The 23,659-nt window shown below is 53.1% G+C and overlaps 2 protein-coding genes across 3 annotated transcripts; both read left to right on the top strand.

Moving 5' to 3' along the window:
- Positions 1–344: 344 nt before the first annotated feature.
- Positions 345–10,681, top strand: LOC148835544 (inter-alpha-trypsin inhibitor heavy chain H4-like). The gene is made up of 15 exons (XM_088915846.1): positions 345–452; positions 1,052–1,221; positions 1,883–1,987; positions 3,777–3,939; positions 4,597–4,707; positions 4,838–4,966; positions 5,527–5,643; positions 6,230–6,398; positions 7,312–7,437; positions 7,791–7,972; positions 8,351–8,536; positions 8,951–9,096; positions 9,684–9,865; positions 10,128–10,154; positions 10,650–10,681. Exons 1-15 carry the CDS (start codon positions 360–362, stop codon positions 10,664–10,666), a joined length of 1,923 nt encoding a protein of 640 aa, XP_088771972.1. The 5' UTR covers positions 345–359; the 3' UTR covers positions 10,667–10,681.
- A 1,880-nt stretch (positions 10,682–12,561) lies between these two features.
- Positions 12,562–22,885, top strand: LOC148835543 (inter-alpha-trypsin inhibitor heavy chain H3-like). 2 transcript variants are annotated; one of them, XM_088915848.1, is made up of 13 exons: positions 12,562–12,581; positions 13,521–13,538; positions 14,503–14,532; positions 15,061–15,078; positions 15,813–15,845; positions 16,620–16,646; positions 17,279–17,299; positions 19,173–19,220; positions 20,136–20,249; positions 21,025–21,202; positions 21,480–21,628; positions 22,252–22,345; positions 22,678–22,885. In XM_088915848.1, the coding sequence occupies exons 6-13, from the start codon at positions 16,643–16,645 to the stop codon at positions 22,793–22,795; spliced, it is 726 nt and encodes a 241-aa protein (XP_088771974.1). In that variant the 5' UTR covers positions 12,562–12,581; positions 13,521–13,538; positions 14,503–14,532; positions 15,061–15,078; positions 15,813–15,845; positions 16,620–16,642; the 3' UTR covers positions 22,796–22,885. The 2 variants fall into 2 exon arrangements, with proteins under 2 accessions (XP_088771974.1, XP_088771973.1); XM_088915847.1 differs by lacking the exon at positions 12,562–12,581 and having other exon boundaries at positions 17,282–17,299.
- Positions 22,886–23,659: the final 774 nt, after the last annotated feature.

Genomic DNA, 23,659 nt, shown 5'->3' with positions numbered 1-23,659 from the left:
TGCGTCACTCCTGAGGGTCTGGGGGGAGAAGGAGAGAGGGGGGGACACGGGCAGAGAGGGAGGAGCAGAGGGTGGGAGGGGTGAGAAACGAAAACTTTGTAAATGCAAAACACCATCAAAGCCAAAACCCAAAATATTCCAAGGCCATCCGATGAGTAAAACCGTTGCCCCCTTTAACCCCACCCCCCGGCTTCGCAGACGCTTCCACCTTCCCGAAGCCTCGGGGCTTGCGTGCCTCGAGCCTGTGGGGAAAGATGATCAATGATTGACAGACCCCTGTACCTCGTGCTGCACTGCAAACAGTGGGCTGGTCGTCCCCTAGAAAACCCCAGGCCGTGGGGCGCCAGGCACTCATCACCATGCCTGCTGTCTGCTGCGCGCTGCTGTTTCTGCTGCCGGCCCTGCTGGCCCGGGCGGACCCAGACCCAGGCACGGGCACGGGCGCTGGCCAGGTAGGGGGCGGGGGCGAGAGGGCCGGGGGCGCTTTTCCTGCCGGCGCCTCCGGTTCCACAGAGAGGTGGGCTGGAGTTACGGGGTTCGGAGACGAGGGGGTTTGGGGGGCACTCCTCGTCCCGGGGGGTGTGGGCTTGTGTTCGCTTTTCCGAAAGCTCCAGAACGGGGGCTGCTGGTCCTGGGGATCCCCACAGCTGAGCTCTGAGTCGCGAAAGCGCCAAGCCGAGCCAGCAAGGCACTTGGGTGGGACATGTGAGTTTTGTTTTCTCCTCTGGTGTCGGAGATCGGGAGTTGCTCCAGAAGCGCGATCATTTAAAGGCAGCCCTGCGCGTTTCCAGCCTGAAAACAATGAAACGGTTCTAATTACACCTGCTACAGGCCCTGTTCAGAGGCAGGTTATTTCTTTATTCACTTGCGTGCTCAGGAGGAACGGTAACGAGCAGGTATGTGGGTCCAGAGCGGGTCCCTCTGTCGGGCCAGTCCAGTTTGACTCTGTCCGCGGGTTCTGGGGGCGGGCCTGCGCCCCTCCTGCTCTCAGCCCTCTCATTGGGCCTGTCTGTTGACCTTCCACCCCCCTCGCTGTGTCCGACCTCCTCAGGGCAGCAGGAGTGACATCGACATCTACAGCTTCCTGATCGACTCCCGCGTCACCAACCGCTACGCGCGCACGGTCATCACCAGCCGCGTGGCCAACCGCGCCAACCGCTCCCAGGAGATCGCCTTCCAGGTGGAGCTGCCCAAGACCGCCTTCATCAGCAACTTCAGCATGTGGGTGCCTCTTCCTCATCCTCACCCTCAATCTCTCCTGTCTCCTCCCTCTCCTCCTGGACACACTGACCCTTCCAGTCCAGGCTGGTGGACTGTACACACTGACCCTTCCAGTCCAGAATAGCCAGTATGGAATCCGTGTGGACAGGCTGTTCCTGCAGACACAGAGACCCCCTGATGGCCCCTGTAAGAGCTCTGAAAGGGCGCGGGTGAGCAGTGCTGACTGTGATCTCGTCACTCTGCCTCACGAGAGCAACACCAGCGGAGAGCTGGCCCTCTCCAGAGCAGGAGGTCAGACCACACGACCAAACTGCATTGCAGCTTTACTTACCTTCTCTAAAGACAAGAGGAGTAGGGTGAGCCCCTCAGACTGTGGGGTGAGCCCCGGTTTGTGCCCCAGATCCTGAGCGCTGGGGCTGGTGTACAGTGAGCTGAGTCACCCAGCAGAGCGCCGTCTGTCTTGCAGGGGGCTGTGCTACCAGGACCCCAGCTGCGCAGAAGAGACACGCACGCACGCACGCACGCACGCACGCACGCACACACACACACACCCCCCTCGCCTCGCGGCCCCCTGGAGCCCAGCCTGGGAGCCCGGTGCTGGTGCCGCGGGCCTCGTGCCGGGCCGGGCCGAGCTGAGCGCGCGGGCTGTGGTGTGTTGCAGGACTGTCCAGGGCCGGACCTACGTGGGCGTGGTGAAGGAGAAGGAGGCGGCGCGCCAGCAGTACTCCGAGGCTGTGTCCCGCGGGGAGAGCGCCGGGCTGGTCGGGTGAGCCGCCGTCCTGCCGCTGGGGAGACACCCACCCTGGGGTACTGAATCACAGGGGCAGCTGACATCGCGGGTAGTTAATCACAGGGGCAGTAGAGATCAGGGGTAGTTAATCTCGTGGGCAGTGGGGATCAGGGGTAGTTAATCTCGTGGGCAGTGGGGATCAGGGGTAGTTAATCTTGTGGGCAGTGGGGGTCAGGGGTAGTTAATCTCATGTGCACTGGGGATCAGGGGTAGTTAATCTTGTGGGCAGCGGGGGTCAGGGGTAGTTAATCTCATGTGCAGTGGGGATCAGGGGTAGTTAATCTCGTGGGCAGTGGGGATCAGGGGTAGTTAATCTTGTGGGCAGTGGGGGTCAGGGGTAGTTAATCTCATGTGCACTGGGGATCAGGGGTAGTTAATCTTGTGGGCAGCGGGGGTCAGGGGTAGTTAATCTCATGTGCAGTGGGGATCAGGGGTAGTTAATCTTGTGGGCAGTGGGGGTCAGGGGTAGTTAATCTTGTGGGCAGTGGGGATCAGGGGTAGTTAATCTCATGTGCAGTGGGGATCAGGGGTAGTTAATCTTGTGGGCAGTGGGGGTCAGGGGTAGTTAATCTTGTGGGCAGTGGGGATCAGGGGTAGTTAATCTCATGTGCAGTGGGGATCAGGGGTAGTTAATCTTGTGGGCAGTGGGGATCAGGGGTAGTTAATCTTGTGGGCAGTGGGGGTCAGGGGTAGTTAATCTCATGTGCACTGGGGATCAGGGGTAGTTAATCTTGTGGGCAGTGGGGGTCAGGGGTAGTTAATCTTGTGGGCAGTGGGGATCAGGGGTAGTTAATCTCATGTGCAGTGGGGATCAGGGGTAGTTAATCTTGTGGGCAGTGGGGGTCAGGGGTAGTTAATCTCATGTGCCGTGGGGATCAGGGGTAGTTAATCTTGTGGGAAGTGGGGATCAGGGGTAGTTAATCTTGTGGACAGTGGGGATCAGGGGTAGTTAATCTCATGTGCAGTGGGGATCAGGGGTAGTTAATCTTGTGGGCAGTGGGGATCAGGGGTAGTTAATCTTGTGGGCAGTGGGGGTCAGGGGTAGTTAATCTCATGTGCACTGGGGATCAGGGGTAGTTAATCTTGTGGGCAGTGGGGGTCAGGGGTAGTTAATCTCATGTGCAGTGGGGATCAGGGGTAGTTAATCTTGTGGGCAGTGGGGGTCAGGGGTAGTTAATCTTGTGGGCAGTGGGGATCAGGGGTAGTTAATCTCATCTGCAGTGGGGATCAGGGGTAGTTAATCTTGTGGGCAGTGGGGATCAGGGGTAGTTAATCTTGTGGGCAGTGGGGGTCAGGGGTAGTTAATCTCATCTGCAGTGGGGATCAGGGGTAGTTAATCTTGTGGGCAGTGGGGATCAGGGGTAGTTAATCTTGTGGGCAGTGGGGGTCAGGGGTAGTTAATCTCATGTGCACTGGGGATCAGGGGTAGTTAATCTTGTGGGCAGTGGGGGTCAGGGGTAGTTAATCTTGTGGGCAGTGGGGGTCAGGGGTAGTTAATCTCATGTGCACTGGGGATCAGGGGTAGTTAATCTTGTGGGAAGTGGGGATCAGGGGTAGTTAATCTCATGTGCAGTGGGGATCAGGGGTAGTTAATCTTGTGGGAAGTGGGGATCAGGGGTAGTTAATCTTGTGGACAGTGGGGATCAGGGGTAGTTAATCTCATGTGCAGTGGGGATCAGGGGTAGTTAATCTTGTGGGCAGTGCTCGTGTGCAGCAGGGAGCATGTGAGTGGCTGACTGTCCTGCCCTCCCCCCGTTCGCCTCAGCACGGTGGGGCGCACTCTGGAGGAGTTCAAGACGTCGGTGAACGTGGCACCCTTGAGCAAGGTGACCTTCGAGCTGACCTACGAGGAGCTGCTGAAGAGGCGGCTGGGGAAGTACGAGCTGCTGATCAAGGCCCGGCCCAAGCAAGTCGTCAGCAACTTCAAGGTGCGCAGCAGGATTCGCTGAGCACAGCTGCACCATGTCCAGGGGCTGGGTCAGGGGTCACACAGAGGTCAAAGCTCACACAGCTGTCCAGGGGCTGGGTCAGGGGGTCACACAGAGGTCAAAGCTCACACAGCTGTCCAGGGGCTGGGACAGAGGACACACAGCTGTCCAGCGTCCAGGGACACACTGCCTGGAGATACATGTTTCACTGAATTTGTGAGGAATATAAATGGTCATCAGTTTGGACACAAATAATGCTGCATTCTTAGTTTGACTGCGTGTATAGCTTATTGTGTGAAGATCTGGGATACAGAGGGACATGTGAGATTGCATGTAGAACAGGTTGACACAGGTTATTAGTATGTTACTTTTAAAGACAAGGGGTAGATCCAATCACCTTCCTTCATTTGTCATAGTGGGCGGAACACTGCTCCGCATCCTTTAAGACTGACAGAAGTTGGAGCCAATCAGATCCATCCTTCTCCTCACAGGTCCAATCAAATCCCCGCACAGCAGCACCGAGGGTGGGCTGTGAGCTAGGGCGCATTAATTAGGAGAAGGCCCGCCCGCCCCCCACCCTCAGTCCTCTAGTTTTTCTTGAATCAAGGAGAAGAGAGCAAGCAAGGGAGCCCTGCTCTGACGCTGCTGTCTCCCCAGATCGACGTGAGGATCTACGAGCCCCAGGGGATCCGCTCGGTGGAAGCGCAGGGCAGCCTGACCTCCGGCGCGCAGCCCGACCTCCTGCAGATCACCGAGTCCGAGGGCACGGTACCAGCCTCTCCGCGGTCGCCCCGACACCAGGAGACCCCAGTTCTATATCCCCCCCCCCTGCTCACCGCAGGCCTTCCGCCACCGGGGGGCGCACTGACGCTGCCGCTCTCTCTGCCCCCGCGCCCAGGTGGCCCACGTGGAGTTCGCGCCGACCGCCGAGCAGCAGCAGTGCGCCGACTGCGCGGGCAGCGGGCTGGATGGCGACCTGGTCATCAAGTACGACGTCAGCCGGGAGCTGCCGCAGGGCGTGCTGCAGGTCCGAGCCCCCAGCCCGCGCTCTCCGCCAAACGCGCGCGCCGGCCCCAAGCACACACAGCCGATCGCTTGTCCCCTTGCTCATCTTTTCATATGCGACTTTTCCCCAAAACCCCGCGGTTCCTGCCCTCGGCGCTGCCTGACGTGTCCCCCAGATTCAAAGAGTAGCCGGCACCAGGCCTGTAGCTTCATGTAGCAGAGCTGAATTAAAAGAAGCCCCATATTGACAAGTACAGCTCAGTTAAGGGCTGATTAATAACTGAGAGGTCATTTTAGACTGCAGGACAGGGGCAGGGAGGTGTCCACACTCAGGCTCGGACTGGGGCCCAGAGTGGGAGGGACCCCAGCGTCTGCGTGGTCAGTCCGGCCCCTAGTGACCGCAGGGACAGGGGCAGGGAGGTGTCCACACTCAGGCTCGGTCCGGCCCCTAGTGACTGCAGGAGGCAGGTACAGGTTCCTCCACACACTGGGCAGGACCAGGGGCCAGGCTGGTGGTGTTGGGGTTCAGCACAAAAATGGGGTACCCTCTCCGCCTCTTCCTCTTTTCCTGTGTCCCTCCAGGTGCAAAATGGGTATTTTGTCCATTACTTCTCCCCTGCTAACATCGAGCGCATCCCCAAGAATGTGGTCTTTGTCATTGACCGCAGTGGCTCCATGTCGGGCAGAAAAATCGTGCAGGTATGTACCCCAGTTTCAGCGTTCCGCAGACACACTGTACCCCAGTTCCAGCGTTCCACAGACACACTGTACCCCAGTTCTAATGTTCCGCAGACACAGACACACTGTACCCCAGTTCCAGCGTTCCACAGACATACTGTACCCCAGTTCCAGCGTTCCACAGACATACTGTACCCCAGTTCCAGCGTTCCACGGACACACTGTACCCCAGTTCCAGCATTCCACAGACACACTGTACCCCAGTTCCAGGCCTGCACAGACACAGACAGACAGTTGACTGATAGGGAGACAGGGATGTCCAGTCACCTAGACGCAGAGGATATCTGCTTTGTGATATCCCAGAGAGAGCCTTGTTCCCCTCACTGCTCTGTGAGCTGACCGTTCCCGGCTCCAAGGTCCCAGGATCTGTCTCCTCGGGGCCGTGGGCAGGACTGTCTCTTGCTCCTGCTCGCTGGACGACTTCCGCGGCGTGCGTCACTCGGGTTAATGAAGAACTGCGCTCTCTCTCCTCTCTGGTTTTTCCGAGCGTGTTGATGATTCACAGAACGACCTCTGATCTCTGCCCCCCGCCCCCCGCCCCCCGCAGACCCGGGAGGCCTTGCTGAAGATCCTGGCCGACGTTCACGAAGACGACCACTTCGGGCTGATCACGTTCGACAGCGAGGTCACGCCCTGGAAGGACTCGCTGGTGCGGGCGAGCGGTGGCATGCTGGAGGAGGCGCGGGGGTTCGTCCGCCGGATCACCGACCGCGGGGGTGAGAGCCGAGCCTGACCGTCACCCTGCGCGCAATCTGGGGGCTGGGGTACCCCTCCTCCCCCGGCTCATTGTCCAGGTCTCGGAGTGAGGTCCTGTCGTCTCTGCCTGCGGGTGGCGGGTGGGGCATCTCTTCCGCATGTATCCGAGGTCCGTTCTCCGGCGGATTCGGGAAAATCCCTCTCCTGGAGTTCCCAGATCATCCCTGTGCTGTCCTGATCCCGGGATGCGATAATGCTCCCCAGGGTCGTCCTCCCTTGTTAAATCCTGAATCAAGGCTCCTCTTTGCTTTCACCAAGACTGAGAAGATTCAGTTCCTCTCCACAGCTCCGGTCCAGCCTCTGCGCTCCTGCTGCTGTTTTTCTCTTCTTCTGACCTGCCTCTGTCGCGCTATGGCCTCTGTATCCAGAAGCGCAGGTGGCCCCCGCCTGGAGACCCGGAGCTCTCCGTGTTCCTCCGCCTGCTGTTCAGCCTGCCTCCCCCTGCGCTGCCCTGGTCTTCCTCCTGCCTCCCTCTGCGCCACGGTCAGCCCCTTGTGTCTCGCAGCAGTTCGCCTGCTCTGCTCTCACAGTCCACAGTCTTTAAAGGAGAGGAGCCCTGGCTCTGTGGCTCAGGATCTGTGCCTGTGGCTGGAAGGTTGCCGGTTCAAATCCCGCAACTGGCAGAGGAATCCTACTCCATTGGGCCCCTGAGCAAGGCCCCTAACCCCAGCTGCTCCAGGGACACCGTATAAATGGCTGACCCTGCGCTCTGACCCCCAGCTTCTTTCTCCCTGTCTGTGTGTCTCACGGAGAGCAAGCTGGGGTCTGCGATAAGACAAATTCCTAATGCGAGAAATTGTATAGTGATGTTAAACAGAGGCCAGGTGAGGCGGGGGTCTGTGCTGTAAGAGCTCTGTGTCTCTGCTGCTCCAGCTACAGACATCAACGCAGCCCTGCAGAAGGGGGTGGCCATGCTGAACAAGGCCAAGGAGGAGAAGACGGTCCCAGAGGGCAGCACCTCCATCATCATCCTGCTCACGGACGGGGATCCCACCACAGGTACCCCTCTCGGGCTCAACGGAACTGCAAAACACAGGCTTATCTTGCAGTTCTCTCGGTCTCAGACCTCCTGGCTGGTTTCTCTAATGAAGCAGTTCCTGTTTTCTGTCCTGGGTGCTCCTAGTACATAGATCCTTTATTGATCCCGTGAGGGAAATTGCAGGAATGCGGATAGCAGAGGATGGTTAGGATAGTAGTAGGTTTTAATTTCTCTGAGGCGCCTACACACGCACACACACGTGCGATCTTGCACCCTGCTCGAAGCTGCTCGGTATAGAACCATGGATCTGAGCTGAGTGATGGATCAACAGGGCGACAGTAAGGTGCAAGGCCCCGGATTTCTGCCTTCCTAGGTGTTACCAACCTGGGCGCTATCCAGGCGAACGTGAAGGAAGCCATCCAGAAGAGATACACTCTGTACTGCCTGGGCTTCGGCTTCGACGTCAACTTCAAGTTCCTGGAGAAGATGGCTCTGGAGAACGGGGGCGTGGCGCGCAGGATCTACGAGGACTCTGACTCCGACCTGCAGCTCCAGGTACCTCCCCTGCCAGCCGCTCAAGACCAGAGAAACCCAGTTCCTAAATCTAGCAAAACCACAGAGCAAGACGCAAGAAGGTCTCCTCTAGGACCCCAGGCAGCGGTCCCTCTTCGTCCACGGTTCACTGCAGACCCAAGCCCACACTCGAGATCTCTGTGCAGACCAAAGAGATTCACTTCCTTCGATCTGTCAGCGTGCGTCGAGCCTGAAGGACCAGGAAGAGACTTGCTGGCTGTTCTTTGAGCTCAGTGGACTTGGCCTGCAGTGCTCTGTCCGAGACACGGTCGTGCGACAGCTCTGACATTTTCCCTTGCCTGTGCGTATCCCAGCTTCCTCCCGTGGCGTTCCTCAGGCTGTGTGCTGCGTGTCTGGCAGGGCTTCTACGAGGAGGTGGCCACGCCCCTGCTGGTGAACGTGGAGATGCTCTACGCGCACGGCGATGCGGCCAATGTCACCCAGAGCACCTTCGACAAGTTCTACAACGGCTCCGAGATCGTGGTCGCCGGGCGCATCTCCGACAACAGCCTGGAGGTCCTGACTGTGGAGGTCAAGGCCCAGTCCGTGAGTCCGTGTGCCGCCCGGCCCGCTGGCCTGTCCCGCCGTGTCAGCGCAACTACAGCGAGCCGCTGCGCTGCACGGAAACACCCGCATTCTAACTCACACATTCTCCTCCTGCTCGGCTTCCCACATCCCACTCGATTAATCCCTGGAAAACTGCCTGTGAGGTGAAAATTTGTCAACCCAAAACTTTACGTGTAAAACCCTTTGAGTCTTTCCCGAAATTTAGAAAGTCGCCCAGGGATGCTTATTTTTACCCCAGCAGAGCCCTGAACCATCAAAGTAATGACACTCTTGTGTCTCGTGTGTGGTAGCGAACTGCCCTGGTTTGCCCAGCACAGCGGTTCAGGAGGTAAGAGACAGAGGAAGGCCCGCCAGTGTCGCGATGTCACGTGTCCTGTGTTCGCCTGTCCACAGAAAGACAGCGCTGTGACGTACCAGGCGCAGATCCCTGTGGCAGGGGAAGGGGTGGAGAAGGACTTCCCGAAGGCAGAGTATATCTACGGGGAGTACATCGAGAGGCTCTGGGCCTACCTGACCGTACAGCAGCTTCTGGAGCAAGAGTGAGGGATTCGTGCGCTGCAGTCACATCCATACTGATCAGTCCTGACAAACACTGACCAGTCCAGTCCCCTCACACTAACCAGTCCTGACACACACTGACCAGTCCAGTCCCCACACACTGACCAGTCCTGACACACCGACCAGTCCAGTAGCCTCACACTAACCAGTCCCCTCACACTGACCAGTCCAGTCCCCTCACACTGACCAGTCCTGACACACTGACCAGTCCAGTCCCCTCACACTAACCAGTCCCGACACACTGACCAGTCCAGTCCCCTCACACTAACCAGTCCTGACACACACTGACCCGTCCAGTCCCCAGACACTGACCAGTCCAGTCCCCTCACACTAACCAGTCCCGACACACTGACCAGTCCAGTCCCCTCACACTAACCAGTCCTGACACACACTGACCAGTCCAGTCCCCGCACACTGACCAGTCCTCACACACTGGTGACACAGGAAAAAACCACACGGCTGTTTACAGGCCACGCCACCAGGGCGGCGCTCTGCTGAGTGCTGAGCTGTGGCTCCGGTCGGACCTCGGTGTAGTTGTCTGAGCGGGTCTTTCCTGTGTCGCACGCAGGGTGCTGGCCAGCGACAGCGACAAGCCAGAGATCAGGCGGCGCGCCCAGGACCTCTCCCTGCAGTACAATTTTGTGACCCCGCTGACCTCCATGGTGGTCACCAGACCGGAGGAGGGCCAGAGCTCCGTCCCCCAGGTGGCAGAGAAACCCAGCGAAGAGCAGGCTCAGAACTACAGGCATGGTACGCCACCCCAGCACCCTGGTCTGAGTCTAATTCATTCAGGCATGAGGGAAGATCACAGCAGCTTTTGGAGTTAAAGGTATTAGGAAATGCAGTAAGACATTCTTCAGGTTTATACAGAAGCCTGCATCTCTGTACTGGGTCAGAGACACGCTGCTGCTTAAACACTAAAGGCGCACTCTGCTGTGAGAGGTCATGTGAGCCTAGATGGAACACAAGACAGACAGAAAAATAAAGTCTCTCCCTTTTCTTTTCCTTGTAGGCACCAGAAGATACCACACCCAAAATCGTAAGGAAGACAGGCTCTCCTAATCAACCCTGCCCTGCACACACAACATCTCTGTGGTCGTGACGTTTCATGAGAAATAGTGGTGTCAAACGTGTTACGTCTTCTCACACAAACACAGAACACGCTCTCCTGTTCATCGTAATTTTGTTTCTCCATCCCTGTTGTTGCACATTTTGTTTCTGCAGAGAGGAGAGTGAAGGAGAGCAGGAGAGGTAGAGAGAGACAGGGAAACTTAAAATTTTGCTCATTAAGATGGATTTAAGATTTCAGTTTATTTGTTTTGAAAGAACAGAAGCAGAGAGAGGAGGCTGGTAGACTCCCCTGCTCGAGTGCTAGTCTAGAAACTAGGTGATCCTAAAAGGACCTTATTTTGAATTTCTTACTGGGCAGCCTGGTAGGTGCAAGACTGACTTGTCAAGGCTTATTTAAAAAAAACCAAAACCGATACTTATTTCTTTTTTTTTGTCCCTTTACTCCAAACTTTTGAATGTCCAGATCCTATTGGTGAGTAAAAGCTATTTAATATAATATATTTATGTATTTTTCTGTTTGAAATTTGGAGGTAACCTTTTTTTATTCTTACTTCATGAAGTCCTTCATCATCTGTCAGGTGAGTAAAAGATTTTGTTGTAATTAACTTCATCGGCAAATGTATCTGTGTGTATTTTATGTATTGAAATATAGGACTGATTGTTTTTGAACCTCGTTATTTATTTTACAGGTCAGGCTGTCATTCCTGGTGAGAAATAATTATCTGTCAGTATTGACTTGATTGACGAACGTGTCTGTGTAGGGCGGAACAGTAGCACGGTGGTCAGCGGTTGTGCCTCGCAGGTCTATTCCTGGACTGCTGTCTGTGTGGAGTCTGCACGTTCTCCCTGTGTTCGTGTGGGTTCCCTCCCACAGACCAAAGACTTGCTATCTGTTAATTGGCTTCTGGAGAAATGAGCCCTGGTGTTTGTCTGTGTCTGTGTGTGCCCTGTGATGGGATTATCCTGCCTTGTGTCCATTGCTAGCTGGGATAGACTCCAGCTCCCCCATGAAGCAGATAAGACAAGGATGGGTGGAGCAAAGCAGATTATTTTGATGAATTTATCTATTTGAGATCTGGAACTGACTCCTTACTCCTTTCTTCTGACCCCTGGATTTATTATGCTGGCCCAGAGCTCATGAGCCCTGTTTGTAAATATGTGTTATTCATTTTTAAATGTATTTGATTTATTTATGAATTTATTATTTGTTTAAAATCTGGGACTTACAATGATTTTCTCATTCTTCTGCTCCTGGATTATCATGCAGGCCTACCTGGTGAGTATAAGGATGTTTGTTAATAAGCTATCTCTATTTTTAAATGTACTGATTCATTTAAAATCTGGGACTGACAATGATTTTCTCATTCTTCTGCTCCTGGATTATCATGCAGGCAAATCTGGTGAGTATAAGGATGTTTGTTAATAAGCTATCTCTATTTTTAAATGTACTGATTCATTTAAAATCTGGGACTGACAATGATTTTCTCATTTTTCTGCTCCTGGATTATCATGCAGGCAAATCTGGTGAGTATAAGGATGTTTGTTAATAAGATATCTCTATTTTTAAATGTACTGATTCATTAAAAATCTGGGACTGACAATGATTTTCTCATTCTTCTGCTCCTGGATTATCATGCAGGCAAATCTAGTGAGTATAAGGATGTTAATAAGCTATCTCTATTTTTAAATGTACTGATTCATTTAAAATCTGGGACTGACAATGATTTTCTCATTCTTCTGCTCCTGGATTATCATGCAGGCAAATCTGGTGAGTATAAGGATGTTTGTTAATAAGATATCTCTATTTTTAAATGTACTGATTCATTAAAAATCTGGGACTGACAATGATTTTCTCATTCTTCTGCTCCTGGATTATCATGCAGGCAAATCTAGTGAGTATAAGGATGTTAATAAGCTATCTCTATTTTTAAATGTACTGATTCATTAAAAATCTGGGACTGACAATGATTTTCTCATTCTTCTGCTCCTGGATTATCATGCAGGCAAATCTGGTGAGTATAAGGATGTTTGTTAATAAGCTATCTATTTTGAAATGGAAAAGTAATAGGTTTATTCCATGCTGAGAAGAGAAGAAAGAAAACACAACGTTTCGGCTGTGGAGCCTTCTTCAGGAGTGAGAAAGACAGGGCAGTCAGCAGAGGTGATGTAGCAGGAGAACAAGAGCTGGGAGAGAGGAGGGGCGAGGGGCAGGAGCAGGGGACAGACAGAGAGGCCAGTCAGGAGGTGTGAAGTCAGGACAGGTGCAGAGAGGTGTGAAATGAAACCTACAGTGAATAGAGATATTTATTTTGAAATGTACTGATTCATTTAAAATCTGGGACTGACAATGATTTTCTCATTCTTCTGCTCCTGGATTATCATGCAGGCCTACCTGGTGAGTATAAGGATGTTTGTTAATAAGCTGTTTATTTTGAAATGTACTGATTCATTTACGGTCTGGGACTGTCAGTGACTTTGATTGATCTGATGATTTGTCATGCAGCCCCAGCTGGTGAGTATAAGACTGTTTGTTAATACGTTATGAGAGATAACAGTTATTATTACATACCTTATTATTACACTGCTCTCCAGTAAGTAAGCTTTAATATAGTATCTCCTACCATTGGAACGTGTCTCTGTATCCTTTATCTCTGTATCCAATCTTTTTCAACTTCCATGACTTCATTTGGAAAGCTCTGGTCCCACCACGATGCACATGGTGTGTGTGACAGCATGACAAAGCAACAATCCAACTACAGACCTCAAGCCACTAGTTCAGACCAATTCATGGGATGAGTTGACGAATATAAAGGGAGAGTGTCCTTAATATTCTAGTGCTTGGCTGTAAGATCAAGCCTGCCAGAACTCCCCTCGTGCTGTCAGGCTCCGCCAGTGCTTTTGAACAAATGGAGTTCAGATAAACTGGTCTGGGAGACGCAGCCCTCCTGCAGTGTGGAAGCTGGGCTCCACACGGGCATTGCTGTATAAACACGAGCCATCACTTCCGCCTTACAAAGAGCTGGCAGCGCCCCCTGGAGAGCTATCAAGGGGGCGACTGTAGTACAAACCCAGTACACCGATCCCCTCAGTACACCACAGAGCCCACAGCGGAGGACACAGAGCACTGCTGCACAGAGAAGTAATTGTCTTTTCTCACCGTCAGGGGCCAAAATTGTACAAAAAGGTATGTGTATCTCCCCAACATTTCGGTGATGCACTTTCCTTTGACTCCGCTTAAAAATCTCTCCAGGAGTCTGTTCTGCTCCTGTGTGACACAGAGCACACAACACAGCTACAGCTGCACAGAGAAGTAATCCCCTTTTCTCACCAACAGGGTTCAGCTCTCGAGGAGGTAGGTGTCTCTCCTTGTCTCTTCTGTGATGCACTTTCTTGACTCCACTGTTAATTTCTCCTGGTGGATTAGTTCTGAGTTGGGTTGGTTATGTCTGGTGTTCCACAGGGATCAGTACTGGGATCTCTATTATCTGGGGATTATATGTTTTCACCATATGTGTGCCCGATTCTGTGTGGACGGCACTCAGATCCATGGCCACGCTGAACCTAATACCGAGATAGCTCTTTCAGTACTCTCTGACTGCACTTTTTACCTGAATTTCAAATCGTTTGCGTTTAATTGTGTAAAGACTGAGGGTTATGCTATTAGTTTGACATAACTGATGGTAAGATCCCATGGCTGTTGTTAGATGACGGTACTGACTGTTTTCAGGCCAACATGAGTAATCTGGGGGTGATATTTGATCCTGGGCTGGCATTTGACCCTCATGTGCAGAATATTGTAAAGATATTGTTTTTTCTGCTGAGATGTACTGCCACTCTGGCTCCTGTCTTGTCTGTGTTTGAGATGGAAAAACTGGTTCATGGGTTTTTCATGCTTCATGGTTCATGAGCCTTTTCAAAGATGTCCAGGGTTCACCCGCTAGAGTACTGACCAGGTCACAAGGTCAAGTCATCACATCACTCCTGTCCTGGAGTCCCCCCACTGGCTTCCCAGCAGAAGTCAACATGATTTTAAAAAGCTGCTTGTGTTCAAGGCTCTGCATAGTAGCTTGAGCTATGAGCTTTTTGTCTGTGTCAAAAGAACTTTGTGATGATTGCTTTTTAAACTGCGAACTGAAGTTGATTATATTTGTCTTAGCATCATATCAAGGGGGTGAGTACAAATGTGGTGCACACACTGATCAGACCCCAGTGCACTCACTTGCTCTGGGCTGCAATGACTCAGAGGAGGACACAGAGCACACAAAAGAGCTGCACAGAAAACTCTTTTGTCTTTAACCCCTGTCTCTAATCAACAGGATATCCAGCAAAATCCATCCCTCGGCCTGGTAAGTCTGTTTTCCCTCCTTACCTGATACATTTTCTCCACAGTCAAGAACCTGCCCCTGTGTGTCTTCAGCTCCTCTCTTCAGTAAAACAAGCCCAGAGGAGGGTTGGTGAACAAATGGTCTGGGAGACGCAGCCCGCCTGCAGTGTGGAAGCTGGGCTCCACACGGGCATTGCTGTATAAACACGAGCCATCACTTCCGCCTTACAAAGAGCTGGCAGCGCCCCCTGGAGAGCTATCAAGGGGGCGACTGTAGTACAAACCCAGTACACCGATCCCCTCAGTACACCACAGAGCCCACAGCAGAGGACACAGAGCACTGCTGCACAGAGAAGTAATTGTCTTTTCTCACCGTCAGGGGCCAAAATTGTACAAAAAGGTATGTGTATCTCCCCAACATTTCGGTGATGCACTTTCCTTTGACTCCGCTTAAAAATCTCTCCAGGAGTCTGTTCTGGTCCTGTTTGACACAGAGCACACAACACAGCTACAGCTGCACAGAGAAGTAATCCCCTTTTCTCACCAACAGGGTTCAGCTCTCGAGGAGGTAGGTGTCTCTCCTTGTCTCTTCTGTGATGCACTTTCTTGACTCCACTGTTAATTTCTCCTGGTGGATTAGTTCTGAGTTGGGTTGGTTATGTCTGGTGTTCCACAGGGATCAGTACTGGGATCTCTATTATCTGGGGATTATATGTTTTCACCATATGTGTGCCCAATTCTGTGTGGACGGCACTCAGATCCATGGCCACACTGAACCTAATACCGAGATAGCTCTTTCAGTACTCTCTGACTGCACTTTTTACCTGAATTTCAAATCGTTTGCATTTAATTGTGTAAAGACTGAGGGTTATGCTATTAGTTTGACATAACTGATGGTAAGATCCCATGGCTGTTGTTAGATGACGGTACTGACTGTTTTCAGGCCAACATGAGTAATCTGGGGGTGATATTTGATCCTGGGCTGGCATTTGACCCTCATGTGCAGAATATTGTAAAGATATTGTTTTTTCCGCTGAGAAGTACTGCCACTCTGGCTCCTGTCTTGTCCGTGTTTGAGATGGAAAAACTGGTTCATGGGTTTTTCATGCTTCATGGTTCATGAACCTTTTCAAAGATGTCCAGGGTTCACCCGCTAGAGTCCTGACCAGGTCACAAGGTCAATCTGTGATGCATGTTTCTTTGACTCCACTGTTACAAGTCTCTCCAGGAGTCTGTTCTGCTCCTGTGTGACACAGAGCACACCACACAGCTGCAGAAGTAATCTCCTTTTCTCACTGACAGGCTCCGGAAGAATAGGTCTCTCTGCTGACATCAGTAAGTCCATCTCCCCTCCTGGCCTCTGGTACCTCTGCTCCTTCATCAGCCGCACACCCCAGAGGAGAGCAGTGGAGGACAGTGCAGGAACGGGAGGTCTGGAGGGTGACAGACATTGTGTGCCCCTGTCCGGTCCTGGCGATGCCCAGAACAAAAGCACATCTGGAAACCTCCTATCTGGCAGAGTGTGAAACCACCCTCACAGGGGCCGGGTCCCCCGGCCTGCGGCTCTGCTTCAGTGTTAAAGAATTGTCAGCGGCCCACTTCTGGGTTATAATTCTAGGCTTCGGTGGTTTTCAGTTTAACCTGTGGTGCCTTCCCTTGGGAAGCTCCCTGTAAGCTGGTCTTCCCAGGGGGGAGCAGGGGTACGAGCACAAGGCCATGGAGTTTTGGGTGCCTTCACCCACCCGTATGCTTGATATTTTGGGGTGCTGTGTGTGTCAGCTGGCTAAGGTGCTATTGAGGGGTAGAGGTGGGCTGTGGGTTGGCGGGGGTCTGGTTCACTGAGGGGTGTGAACCAACAGTCAGGGTCTTCATCTCCGTTAATATTGGCTGAGGTGCTGCTGGTGCCCCTCCACGCTGGGAGCCTCACGATCGGGGGGGGGGGGGGGGGATCTGCCATCACGCTCAGAGTCACCCTGCTTTCGAAAAAACACCTGTGCTCAGTGCAGCAGCACAGCAACCCCCCCACCCTCGCGGTAAGGGACTGAGCTGATGGCACAGGTCCCTGGCCAAACGGCACTCAACACCCTGCCCACTTTCCCTCTCCTTCAGGTCTCGGTTTTGATTACGAACACATGGGTAAGCAATGCTCTTCTTTACTCTTAAAGTGCTCTGTGTAACCCTGTAGCAGCAGCTCAGCCAGCAGAGCTGGGACAGGAGTCCTCCAGGGAAAACCAGGCTGCTGCTCTAAGTGGTGTTGGTGGACCAGTAGGGGGCGATCTTCCCTCTGGATGAGAATTTCCAGTTTATTGGCCCAGAGTGGTGACCAGGGATAGTGTCCTGTAGGAGGTGCTGTCCTGTAGATGACACATGAATCCGAGGACTGGACTATTTGGCCATTCAAGATCCCATAAAACTGTTGGCAGCAGCAGGGGTATTGCACTGCAGTGTCCCAGCTAAATCCCACTCAGTGTCTCACTCAGTGTTTCCCCTTACTCACCTGCTGCAGGTCTGTACAGGGGGGTTGCACTTCAGGTTGTTAGGGTCTCTTTACATGTGCCCCTCCTCCCGGGCCAACCTGCTCTGAGCATGTGCAGAGGCCAGGGGTGTCACATGAGCGCCGAGTCCAGGGGTGGCAGGTCAGGAGGGGGTACAGGGGGGCTCTGATCTCAGGCGCAGGCTTTTCTGATGTTATGTTGGTATTACAGTGCTATTGTTTGGCCTTTTCTGCAAACCTCTCTGTTTAAATGTATTCTTTCTCCATTCTTAAGCAGGTTTAGAATATGATGATGGTAAGTAAGAGATATTCTTTTATTAAAGCAGCTTGTGAGGGCATGTCAGTGGACAGTGTGCAGTGTGCAGTGTGTGTGTGTGTGTGTGTGCACAGAGTGTGCAGGACAGCGTGTCCCTGCTGGTGTACCTGGAGACCAGTGACACTGTGCAGCAGGAGGTGCTGTTCAGCAGATCAGACATTATACTGAGGTCCACCTGGGCGCAGTGTCTGGCTGGATTAACTTCATATGAGCCTCAAATCATCAAAGAGAGTTCTATCATGTGGGAAACATCAGGACCCTCCCAGGCTGTGCAGACGGGGTCAGGAGCGCCAACGTTACTGTCCTGGGCAACACAAGGAGCACGGAGCAGGACAGGCCTTCTCCTGAAAGAGTTACCAGGAGGAATGTCAGATTTCTGGAGGTGGATCTGCCCTCGAGAAGAACTTCCCACTCCCAAGTTCCCTGCTGGAATCTGTGGAATCTTGCAGAGCTTCCAGACTCTTCCTTTCAGATATGCAGGGAACCCACACGCCTGCCACTACTCCTGATTCAGACCATGAAGCTGGGAAGCGTTCGCTGTCAACCTCAGTCAACTTCCTGGTGGAACCCCGACGGAGGACAAGCTTCTCCTACAGAGAGACTTCAGTGCCAGAGCTGGGAGAGATTCGAGTCTCTGGAGTGGGGCTGTTGGTGAGGGAGGGGCTGGAAATGCCAGAGGAAGGTGGCATTACAAAAGGGGTGTTTTTAATAATGCATTATGGGAAAAGCCCAAGTGAGAACAGAAGAGGCATGTCCACACCACTGGGGAAGATCCCAAAACAAATATCGCCAATGTCTGGCACCTGGATTTTACACCGGGACTGGTTTGTCAAAAGTGAACATATTGATCACAAGTGCATGGCTTTCTGTCCAGCGTGTTCCATCCACACAGAAGGAAGTTCCTCCAGTCAAGCCCAACCACAACCAACGTCGATGAAGCAAGAACAGGCAGCAGACAGAGGAGGCCAAGGCTCTTCGACATCTCGCACTTGTGAGCAACGTCTGAGGCGTCTTCCCTGCCAGAAGAGCTGCTTGTAGCCAGAGGATCCAAGGACAAGTACCACGGAAGGAAACAGGACACCTGCTCAAGGAAAGGGAGGAAGTCTGCACCCTCTGGACTGGCTGACAGCAGCCCCGTGCTGATGAGCTCGAGCTCTCCCCATGCTGAAGAAGGTGATGATGAAGAAGAAAGCAGCAGCAGGTCATTCCACTTGAAGCCCTTCTTTACCAGTCTGCTTCGGCAGAGCAGCGCCTTTCGGGACTCCAGGATGTCTGGGAGTATCTCCTTCCCCCAGAGGGCTGGCTCATACTTAGCATGGACGGCCGGAAAGATCTGAACTCAGTTGTTCCCCTTCCCAGAATCCAGCATCAGGTCGTCTTCATGTGAACAGAGCTGTTCTTCCTTATATACACACAAGACAAGGTTGCCCAGCCTTGTGACTTGACAGGCAGTGAGTGAGCTGGGAGTGTATCTGTGTGGATCTGTGCCAGTTCTCTCCTGACTTAGTGTTTACAGGTTGATCAAGTCGGCAGTGAGGGTAATTTAGAAATTAATTTAAAGCACATTTGACAGACAGAAAGGTAGGCAGGTTAAGCAATATTAAAGCAATGCTGTCACCTGTAGTTCTCTTTATACCCTCATGCTCCCATGTGGTTCAATACCTATCCCATCAACCCCAGAGTTTTCAGATCCTGTCTCCTTTCCCGCGTCATTTCTCTGCTGGGCTAGGTGACCTCTGACCTCTTAAGAGGCCACATCTCAGGAGAGCTGCTGTCTCTGTGACAGTAACTGTTTCTCTGATATGGATTGATATCAAGGTCTCTGACAGCTTTCTTGTGTGTTTTTTTCTAGTGACTGATTTTTTGCATGTAGCAATCCCCACTAGGAGACCAGTGCTAGGTAATTGTTCATTCCTCCTGGGTCACTGTAAACCGTGACAGGTGTGTGTACCTGAGACAGGTGTGTAAAGGCTGTGAGAGGAGTTTGTGTACCTGAGACAGGTGTGTAAAGGCTGTGAGAGGTGTTTGTGTACCTGAGACAGGTGTGTAAAGGTTGTGACAGGTGTGTAAAGGCTGTGAGAGGTGTGTGTGTACCTGAGACAGGTGTGTAAAGGCTGTGAGAGGTGTGTGTGTACCTGAGACAGGTGTGTAAAGGTTGTGACAGGTGTATGTGTACCTGAGACAGGTGTGTAAAGGATGTGAACAGGTGTGTGTGTGTACCTGAGACAGGTGTGTAAAGGTTGTGAACAGGTGTGTGTGTGTACCTGAGACAGGTGTGTAAAGGCTGTGAACAGGTGTGTGTGTGTACCTGAGACAGGTGTGTAAAGGCTGTGAGAGGTGTGTGTGTACCTGAGACAGGTGTGTAAAGGCTGTGAGAGGTGTGTGTGTACCTGAGACAGGTGTGTAAAGGTTGTGAACAGGTGTGTGTGTGTACCTGAAACAGGTGTGTAAAGGCTGTGAACAGGTGTGTGTGTGTACCTGAGACAGGTGTGTAAAGGTTGTGAACAGGTGTGTGTGTGTACCTGAAACAGGTGTGTAAAGGCTGTGAACAGGTGTGTGTGTGTACCTGAGACAGGTGTGTAAAGGTTGTGAACAGGTGTGTGTGTGTGTGTGTGTGTGTACCTGAGACAGGTGTGTGTGTGTACCTGAGACAGGTGTAAAGGCTGTGACAGGTATTTGTTCATCAGGCAGGGGTAACAGCTGGCTCATTTCACAGCTTGTTATATTAGTTAATATTCAGCTGCTCATCAGTATGCCTGGTTATTTGCCAAAGCTGCTGTCTCTAAGATGGACTTTCCATCTCTATGTTCCTTAGATCGAACAACTCCAAGAATTATAATTCCAGCTCCGGGATATCATCTCCCAATCTGCTTCGAGATTCCTGTCTCAGGTGGACAGATTGTGAAGTTGCTTGAAGACCCAAGTGCAGGTAGGACAGTCTTACTATCCAGGATCTTTTCAATAAGTCCATTGATCATTTCCATCTGTCCTTCTCAGTCAGTCCACTGACTGCAGGTAAGACAGTCTCACAGTCCAACAGTGGAACTTCTCGATCTGTCTGCCTTTGTTAGCACACTCAGTGTTTTCAAGATGAGGTTGCATGTGGGAGGCAGAGCAGGGCAGAGGAGAGCAGACAGGCACATTCTGTCTGTAGGGAGAGTGCCCACACTCTCACGGATTGAGTGGATCTTATCAGTCTTTGATTCAGCCATTCGAAATCCTGAAATGATGGACCAAGTCGACTCAGGGGGCAACTTCAGGCTCGACAGCTGTATGAGGAATGGGGGTACACATGGAGGTTAAGATTCACTCCTGACATTAATTTGGCTCTGGGATCATTAACCAGGAGCAATGAAATGAGCAAGATGAGAACCTCTTGTTTGCGCCTTCCTGACTTTCCTAGATTTTTATAGGGACTAAAGCCCATAGCACCGGAGAGCCACAGTCCTGCGGGACGTGAAAGGCAGCCTCACACAGACAGCCCCAATTGAGAAGATAATTGGACCAATTAGATCATGCTTACACATGTGTAAGCCGTGTCAGTGAACGGATTTACGGTGCGGGGCTGTGAATGACGATGACGTTGAGAGGGTTTAGGGTGCAGATGGGGGGACAGGAAGCTGGGATGTCAGCAGGCCCAGCTCTCCCAGAGGTGTCCTCAGGACCGAGCTGGATCTGCAGGCCTCTCCTCTCCTCTGTTTCAGGCATCGTCGTCAGCGGGGAAGTAATGAGTAGAAGAGTCCGGGCTTTCCAGAAGCTCGGGATTTGGTACAACAAGGAGTTCCACATCGTGGCCACCCCATCCAGCGTCTCTCTGACCAACAACCAGACCTTGACTGCCCGCTGGTGGTCCTGGCCCGCTGCCAACTACACGTCGGGCAGGTAGGCCGCCGGGCTGAGAGCCCACTGCCCGTGTGTCCGGCAGGCCGAGACGAGAGACCCGGACAGCCCCCGGGCACAGCAAGGGCAGGAAGGGATTTCCCCAGCGGCCGGGTGCTGTAACGATGGGAGTGTGGGGGCTACGCGTGGGGGGGCTACGCGTGGGGGGGCTACGCGTGGGGGGGCTGCGGAGCTCAGGCAGAGCTCAGGGACCCTGGAGGAGCCGGGCCCGGCACACCACACATGTCCCTGTCCTTCTTACTGCTGCTGTCCGTCTCAGTGTCTCCCTGTCCGTGGTGGACAACGTGCTTGAAGTGACCTTGGGCAGCACCATCCTGGAGGTCCTGCGACACCGGGTTCGACACAAAGACTTCCTGTGGGTGAAGATCAAAGACCACGCTTTCGGCAGCCAGGCCAGCGGTCTGACAGGTGAGCGGATCGTCACAGCGGACCCTTGTGGGCACGAGCTCTGATCGCTGTCCTGGCAGGGCCGAGGGCTGGTCTGTACACGGGGGGGGCAGGGGCAGCATCGTCAGGTTCTTTACGACAAGAAGCGTAATGCACTGGTGTTTATATCATACAACACACAAAAGACAGAGGCAAGAAGAAAGTGAAGACAGAACATAGGAGCTGAGTGAATTCAATTAAACTACAGTGGAATCATTCAGTCACGTTGAGACTAAGGGCCTACCTAGACCAAGACTACATCATGGTGTGCTGTTGGTGGTCAGAGGACCTCGTGGCTCTTACGTCCCGGGTTCGAGTTCCTGGGATCCTTCTGTGTGGAGTTTGCACGCTGTGCCCATGTTCATGAAGGTTTTCTAACTGAGGTCTGACCTGCCTTGGATCAGTGAGAAGTGTGCTGATGTAAACTCCAGTGATGGTCCGGAGTGTTTCCCACCTCGTGGTGCTGCTGTCTGGTTCTGGAGGCATGGTGTGTCTGCAGCTTTTCTGGAGAGCTGGGAGCCCACAGTTTCACTGGCAGGGTGCAGAGAGCCAGGTGGGCGACGTCTGTCCAGTGACCACTCTGTCCACTGTCCCTCACTCTGCAGGCGAGTTCGGTGCCGGTGTCTCTTACACAGAAACAACCACATCACCGACCACAGCCAGCATCAACATCAAAGGAGTTAGTCTGAACGCTCAGAGGTAAGACACCTTCCTCACTCTTTCTGTATTTGAAATCTCAGATCCAGGATGTTGAAACTGGAACTGAGACATAATTAGATCCTGAATTGATGTACTTTAAACTTCACAAGGCATCGAGACACAAGGCCTTGGTCATTTTGTATTAAATAAAAAAAAATTGAATAGATGCATTTATTTGTTTGACGGACACCTTTATCCAGGACGATTAGCATATACACTTGTTGCTGCCTTGGTGACGTGTGGTGGTACCCTGTGTTTTGTTTCCACGGTGACGTGCCGCGGCGCCCTGTATTCTGTTTCCATGGTGATGGTTTCTGCCTGTGTTCCTCCAGGATTTCCACAGTGGACTACGGCTCCCGGGTCAAGGCCTCAGAGGAGTGCTGGCTGTTGGAAGGCGGCGGGCGTGGCCTCCTGCAGCCGATGTCCCAGTACCTGGTGTCGGAGCTGTAGGGTGACCAGGCTGCGCTGGTCCAAGTCTGTCCGAGTCACAGCCGCCTGTGCACAGCGCTGCAGTCGTGCCTAATAAACATGCAAGAGAGACCTGCGTGCACTGGCTCTGTGGCTCTGTGGCTCTGTGGCTCTGTGGGTGAGAGAGTGGGGCAGTGGCTCTGTGGGACCGGGTGGGTGAGAGTGGGGCAGTGGGTCTGTGGGGTTAGGTGGGTGTGTGAGTGGGGGAGTGGCTCTGTGGGGTCTGTGGAGTGGGTGTGAGAAGGGAGGAGTGGCTCTGCGGGGTCTGTGGGTGTGAGAGTGGCTCTGTGGAGTGGGGTGGGTGGGGGAGTGGCTCTGTGGGGTCTGTGGAGTGGGTGTGAGAAGGGAGGAGTGGCTCTGTGGGGTCTGTGGGTGTGAGAGTGGTTCTGTGGAGTGGGGTGGGTGGGGGAGTGGGTGTGAGAGTGGAGGAGTGGCTCTGTGGGGTCTGTGGGTGTGAGAGTGGCTCTGTGGAGTGGGGTGGGTGGGGGAGTGGCTCTGTGGGGTCTGTGGAGTGGGTGTGAGAGTGGAGGAGTGGCTCTGTGGGGTCTGTGGGTGTGAGAGTGGCTCTGTGGAGTGGGGTGGGTGGGGGAGTGGCTCTGTGGGGTCTGTGGAGTGGGTGTGAGAGTGGAGGAGTGGCTCTGTGGGCTCTGTGGGTGTGAGAGTGGTTCTGTGGAGTGGGGTGGGTGGGGGAGTGGCTCTGTGGGGTCTGTGGAGTGGGTGTGAGAAGGGAGGAGTGGCTCTGTGGGGTCTGTGGGTGTGAGAGTGGTTCTGTGGAGTGGGGTGGGTGGGGGAGTGGCTCTGTGGGGTCTGTGGGTGTGAGAGTGGCTCTGTGGAGTGGGGTGGGTG

This window comes from Atractosteus spatula, chromosome 5, assembly GCF_055471065.1.
Source record: "Atractosteus spatula isolate fAtrSpa1 chromosome 5, fAtrSpa1.hap1, whole genome shotgun sequence".
Taxonomy (NCBI): Eukaryota; Metazoa; Chordata; class Actinopteri; order Semionotiformes; family Lepisosteidae; genus Atractosteus; species Atractosteus spatula.
This window is presented reverse-complemented; position numbering and strand designations above follow the sequence as displayed.

Bases quoted from the DNA above. Each gene is read 5' to 3' on its own strand.
- LOC148835544 (XM_088915846.1), top strand. From the start codon at position 360: ATGCCTGCTGTCTGCTGCGCGCTGCTGTTTCTGCTGCCGGCCCTGCTG. The intron at 5,644-6,229 runs GTATGTACCCCA...CGCCCCCCGCAG, and splicing joins CGGGCAGAAAAATCGTGCAG to ACCCGGGAGGCCTTGCTGAA. The intron at 8,537-8,950 runs GTGAGTCCGTGT...GCCTGTCCACAG, and splicing joins TGGAGGTCAAGGCCCAGTCC to AAAGACAGCGCTGTGACGTA.
- LOC148835543 (XM_088915848.1), top strand. The intron at 20,250-21,024 runs GTAGGACAGTCT...CCTCTGTTTCAG, and splicing joins GCTTGAAGACCCAAGTGCAG to GCATCGTCGTCAGCGGGGAA. The intron at 21,203-21,479 runs GTAGGCCGCCGG...TGTCCGTCTCAG, and splicing joins GCCAACTACACGTCGGGCAG to TGTCTCCCTGTCCGTGGTGG.